Raw genomic sequence first — 6,632 nt, forward strand, 5'->3', positions numbered from 1 at the left:
ATCAAGACCATCCTGGCTAACACGGAGAAACCCTGTCTCTACTAAAAACACAAAAACTTAGCCTGGCATGGTGGCAGATGCCTGTAGTCCCAGCTACTTGGGAGGTGAGGCAGAATTGCTTGAACCTGGGAGGTGGAGGTTGCAGTGAGTTGAGATCGTGCCACTGCACTCCAGCCTGGGTTGACAGAGCAACACTCCGTCTCAAAAAAAAAACAAAAACCAAAAAAAAACTTTAGAGGTCAAAGATCAGTTAATTTCGTAATTAACAGAAGGCTAGTAATGTTTCTGTTAATGCGTATTTCTGAATCTGCACTTACAGTATTTTGCCCAACATTTGATAATGCTAAAAAAGACTTTTGAAAAATTTCATATATTCTAGACTTCTTGTATTTCTGAAGCATGTGAAACATGAGTACATGTACTACATAAACAGATTAGTAGACTTTAGTCCTTATCAAAAACTGCCAGAAACTTCTTTAGGAATAATGTGCAAATTATTTTCTATGTGAATGTACTTAATCACAAATTTCTTACGTGACTTAAACTGTTTGTCCAGTAATTTTACATAAGAGCACTGGCATCAAACTGATCAAAAAGTCTAACTAGGAAGTCTTAACACTTATAAGGGTCTCTATTGATCTGTAGCTAAAATATAAATTATGATGAGCAACTCAACCTCTTGAGTGGCTCTTTTCAAATATGTTGTTCCATAGAAATTCCCAGGACCAACTACTAATTTGCTCTTTCAAATTTGAACCTATTTTCAGCAGTGTGGGATACACATTTTATCCCCTTTAAAAAATGTTTTTCCATAGCCAGAGTTAGATAAATTATTACATTATAATTAGAAGTCAGTTTACAAAAGGTTTAAGTCTTCCTTCCCCGTAAGATGAAGCAATGGTTATTCTGGTTTCTTCCCAGTACAAGTTTGCGAAGACTGATTTAGAAATCTTAAAGTGTTATTAACAGTAGATAAAATTCAACTGTATCATCCCCTTTAGGAAGGAAAAGGTTCAAGTTCTGAAATTACACATGCCTTAGGACCTCATTTTTCATTGAAAGCATGACTATATATGGCTAATGATTACATCAATATTTTTGTAGAGCTTGATAAATTCAATCTGCTCATCCCTTCTTTTCTCCTTTCTTGTAAGATGCAAGGCAGAAGTACTTTAGAAAATCCAAGGTTGTAATCTGCTTTAGATCATTCTCATCATTCTTACTACTTATTATTGTAACATTCAACATGTATACCAGCTGTCTAACTGGATTGGGATAGATCTCTTAGAATGGTCAAGTGTTACTTAAATGTTTTACCTTTTTTATATATCAAATTTCACATATAAGAAATTGTTCTAAAACCCAAATGCTTATTATTCCCACTCAGTCTGTATGAAATGCAACCGGGAGAAAACATTTGGGAACAACAAAAACTATAGATTAAATTAGGGACATAGATAAATGCTGCAGACATCAGTAGTTTATTGTTTGTTTAGTCCAAACACATTCAATATGGAAACTCAAAGAATACTTTCCACCTGAAACAATTAAACTAGATTCTACTAGCATATAATGCTTAACACATTACAGCAATAAAGATGGTAATCCATTGTTTTCTATACCTACTAAAGCCAAGATGGTAAAGCCAATTTGGTTGCAATAGTGTCATAAGGATAGAATATTACCATCAAAAAATAAAACAAAATCAGCAAATAACAGTAATGGTAGATGAATATTTTTACTCTGTTTCACTGAAAAGAGGACAAAATGTTGAAAGTCCACAGTACTGCAGGTGAACAATCACCATGTAAACTTCTCCACATGATGTTTTAATGTTTTATTCATGGTATGTAAAGACTGAAGCTGAATGGCTCTTTGCTCTACTTTTCTATTATTACACTTAACATTTGTCATTACTTTTGGTGCCAGAACAGTTTTCATGGATGGCAGGGCAATATCCTGAATTGGAAATTATATATATGTACATATATATACATATATATATGTGTGTGTGTGTGTGTGTATATATATATATATATAAACAGAAATAGAAGAAAATATGCTTGGGAAAAAAAAAACCAATGACCATAAAACAACTGCTTCTTTAAAAATAGTATTAATAAAGGCTTCAAAACTCCAAAGTAATTTTCTGGTAAGAACTTCAAGTACTATACATCAGAAAGTATAAAACTGTTTCAAACAGAAAAAAAAAAAAAAAAAAAATTCCTTAGGCCCCCCAAAAATGGAAACTATGAAAATCTGTGTCCCCAAAATATATGCAATAGTGCAAGACTTTCCCTCCAACATGGAAGACCTCTTTCAAAGGGGGAAAAAGGGACAGATTTTACTCATATTGCCCAGTACATGAAAAACAAAATACAGGTATCATTTGCTAGTTTACTAAATAGCAAACAGTTGCCTAATTCAGAACCAATTTGCTACTATGTCAAGTGCATATCTTGTCTGTTTTACAAAGATAGAATGGAGAAGTCTTCCATGCTAACGAGCAGCTTTAAGTGGTCACACTTATTTACCCCACTCCTGCCTGAAACATCAGAAACTGGTATGTACTGATTGCTCCAAGCACAAAATTGGATAAGCTTTGCCATACTTGTGGTTTACTGGAACTTGCTATAAAGACAGACAATAATCCAGCAGTTACAAACTCTGCTCACAGAATTGTTTAAAGATTCATGTAAAAATAAAAGATGTCGTCCCAGACTTAAATTCAGGAGCCACTCGGGTGCTGACATCAGTTCAAGAATTGTGCAAAATGAATGACAGTTCCCTGCCTCCCAAATAGAAAATGCAAACACTTAAAGAGCTGCTGTTCTTTTCTCTGAAAATTGCAGTATCCTCACTTCAGGCTTACTTGCCATTTATGGAATCTGACTGCTTTTAAAATGTCACTAAAAATGTACCTCAAGTTGACTGACTTTTCCAAGCCCTGAAGTGATACGTTTCAAGGTCCACATTCGAGCTAAGAGAAAAGTCAACTAGAGACTTACTCAAATAACCGACTTCCTCCTTCCCTCTCCCCACAAACACACAAGACTCCCTCCCTCCCACAGATAACACAAAGTTGTTAACTGAAGAACAAGATAAATAATATGCTAGTCCATTTTACTGATTTTAAAGATACTGCAATTTTTATACATTTCGATGATTTTCCAACATTTTGCAGCTGTTTGGCTTTGCAGCACAGCAATTCATACACTATACTGTACAAAATTACCAGCAAGACTGGAATGATGTATTAATAGAAGGCACCATCATGCTTATTACATTACCAGAGAACAAAAATACAGTAAAGACAATTTTCACTGTACACAGCTTAAAGAAAGGAAAAAAGGGGAGGAGGAGTGTGTTGAGCAGCCAGCCATCCCTGTACTGAAGAGGGGCAGGTAGAAAAATCTTAGATATGGAGCTACTAAATCTGGTCTAATAGTCAAGACCATCGCATTTGAAGTTCTAATTTTTGTTATTTAGTTCATAACTAAAATGACTTCCTTCTGGAATATACTTGTAGTCTTGTTAAGGTTTATGTGTACACACGCTGGTCACAGCAAGCAGATAAAATGCCCTCATCATTTCACAAACTATTCTCTACCGGAAAAGAAGATGAAAGATTTTTTCCCTGTTGCCTCCTGTTGCAGATGTCAATGTTAATGAGTTCAGAGTACCCATTAGTACATTTTGATGAGTGCATAACAAGTTTCTGTTGGTTTGTATTTTTGGGGGGAGCCAAGAAAAAAGGCAAGATTCTCCAATTGCACAAATTGCACTATTTGTGTTCCCAACATTAACAGGCAGAAACAGTAACACTTAAACAAAATGTGCAGCAGAAGATTTTTTTTTGACTCAAAGGACCTGAATTCAGTGGGCATGTCCTTTTAAGTTCACTTTGTCGTAGATAGTTTAAGATATGCTCATTTCTCAGTCCTTAATTCTCCAAGTCTAGATTTATAAATTAACAATGTGAATCCTGTTGTGAAATTGGGGAAATAATGTCCACCTCAATTTAACTGATAACCAAAAGATGCTTTTCACATCAAAGAAATGATCAAAAAGGCTGTGTCACATTCCAAAGCCAAAAAAAAATTAACAAGAATGCAAACACGATGAATAATGTACCACTGCCAAGACTTTGCCAACAGTGGAGCTTCAGCGACGCTGTCCTGTGAAGCGGCCTTCCATTTGCCCGGTTCCTCTTCCAGAGCCAAGTTTCTGTGCCATGCCACCCCTTGGAGGAGGTCCTCTTCCATCACGGTCACGCATCATTCCACCACCCACAATTCCACGTGGACCACCAGGACCTCGATCATTGCGCCTAATATCCCTGCGATCATCACCACCACCTCTGGTTTCTCGCTCTCTTGCAGCTCTTGTTTTTTTCTCTTCAACATTTAAACGTACTTCCCCTCGAAACATAATTGGCTTTATAAAAGAGGAGAAAAATATTTACATGGGCAGGTTAGACAGCAATAGAAATGTATTACTTTGAACAGGTAAGTCAGATAAACATAAGGAACAAAACACTTTCATAAGCCCCCCGCCCCCAGAGACAGGGTCTCAGCTGTCACCCAGGCTGGTGACAGCCAGCGGCACAAGCATGGCTCACTGCAGCCTTGACATCCTGGGCTCAAGTGATCCTCCCACCTCAGCCTCCTGAGTAGCTGGGATTATAGGTGTCCACCACCATGGCCGACTATTTTTGTTTTTTTAAAGACAATGTCTCACTGTTGCCCAGGCTGGTCTTGAACTCTCCTGAGCTCAAGCAATCCTCCTGCCTTAACCTCCCAAAGTGCTGGGATTACAAGTGTGAGTCACTATACCCAGCCAAAATTCTTAACATGCGATCTTTCCCACCTTCTTCAGCAAAGCAAATAACAAAATTTAAAATGATCCACAAACTGCTAACAAACCTTTTTCTTTGCATAAATACCATTTAATAACTATTTTTAGCTTTATTATTAAAAGATTTTCTATGGTTTTTAAATACCCCAAATTAATATATACAACGAAATAATAAAGTCTGGAATTATGCCCTTTAAATCACTTACTTTCGCAATTAAGATTCTCTGAACTGGTTCAGAGTCATCAAAAACCACAAAACCAAAATTTGGAAGCTTTCCCCCAACACCCTTGGTATTGATGCGAAGTTCCACAACGTTTCCAAAACCTGTGAAAATATACATTACATCAAGGGTTAAATATTTTTTAACAGAATACCTTGATGGCTCAAACTGTTCAGGATGAATAATCTTAATCTCCCTGATCCATTTTAAAATAAAACTCGCAAGCTTCTACACACAGTGATAGCCAACGTACATTTACTCAAGCAGGCAATCACCTAAGATACCAAGTAGCCTGCCTGCCTGTTGTGTTACCTTTCTGCATCTTTGTTAGTCCTTTCATAAGTAAACTGCATAACTCTGGAAAGACAATGTATTTTCTTCTAATATATTGACCCGTTTGCCAAATGAATTCTTTATCTCTGAATTTATGACTGATTTATCCAGCTGTTTCTTCTAAACACTATCGAGCCAGGCGAAATCAACACTAAGCAGTCACTGAGAAACATCTGAGATAGTCTACTCCCTTCTGCACAATTAAGGTGAGTCTGGTAGCTGGACACAGTATAAACAGAGAAACATTTTTAAAAAATAGTTATTAAAAAAGCTCCATATGCCTCTTAATTTAAAATAATTTAAAAACTTCTACAGCAAAATAAATCACTTACTCATGAAGAATTCTTTTAGTTCATTTTCATCAATATCATGTGGCAAGTTACCAACAAAAAGTTGATGACTATCTGGATAGCGAATTATTCTACGGTTGTCAGAGTCATTCTGTTCCATATCTCCTCTGCCTGAGAATAGAAATAGAGCAGATATTAAAGTTTACAATATCATAAAAACTACTTCAACAGAATGAATGTAAAAATTACTTAATATTGATATTCCTGTTTTAGTTTAATAAGACTAGGTGAGCTTCTTGAAAAAGAGGCAAAACTACTTATTACTAGTAGGTTAGAAAACAGCATGACACTAAAATGTAAAGTGAGGACAATGACTAGGTTGCTAAAATAGCTTCTTCTAGATCTACTGGATTATACAAAAATCAAATACCAGTACAGGTATTCCTCCTTAACCAAACTGTTGCCATCACCCAGGAACCAAGCAGATTTCAGGCAGTAAGGTACAGCTCTACTAAATATTTGCTTAGTCTTTTGAAATTCAAAATTCTTTGGCTGTATGACATTACAGCAAATCAGTAAATTTTAACAGCAATTATCACATTTATGTAGTCTATACATATTAGTGTATATGTATATAGATATACATAAAATCTTATTTGATTCTCTCAATAACACAAGGAACACAGTGAGGAAAATAGGCAATACAAGAATAATTTGTGTAATATTTGACATAAAAGAAGCTCAGAATTTAAGGGTCTCTCTCCAGATCCTAAGTTTAATCAGTGACAAATTTAGGACTTCTAGTTCAGTAACGTATCACTTAAAAAAAAAAAAATTAGGCCGGGCGCGGTGGCTCAAGCCTGTAATCCCAGCACTTTGGGAGGCCGAGACGGGCGGATCACGAGGTCAGGAGATCGAGACCATCCTGGCT

General features: G+C 36.2%; 1 protein-coding gene across 2 annotated transcripts in view; it reads right to left on the minus strand.

Moving 5' to 3' along the window:
• Positions 1–1,458: 1,458 nt before the first annotated feature.
• The window catches only part of G3BP2 (GTPase activating protein (SH3 domain) binding protein 2), a 30,710-nt gene continuing 25,536 nt past the window's right edge, over positions 1,459–6,632 (minus strand). The window contains exons 11-14 of one of the 2 annotated variants that reach the window (XM_011927202.1): positions 5,744–5,872; positions 5,064–5,182; positions 2,026–4,437; positions 1,459–1,981 (exon numbers count right to left, since the gene is read on the minus strand). In XM_011927202.1, the coding sequence (XP_011782592.1) occupies positions 4,165–4,437; positions 5,064–5,182; positions 5,744–5,872 (521 nt within the window). In that variant the 3' untranslated portion in view covers positions 1,459–1,981; positions 2,026–4,164. Of the gene's footprint in view, positions 4,438–5,063; positions 5,183–5,743; positions 5,873–6,632 lie in introns of both variants that reach the window. The other variant, XM_011927201.1, reaches the window with a different exon arrangement.

This window comes from Colobus angolensis, unplaced genomic scaffold (assembly GCF_000951035.1).
Source record: "Colobus angolensis palliatus isolate OR3802 unplaced genomic scaffold, Cang.pa_1.0 Scaffold70, whole genome shotgun sequence".
NCBI lineage: Eukaryota > Metazoa > Chordata > Mammalia > Primates > Cercopithecidae > Colobus > Colobus angolensis.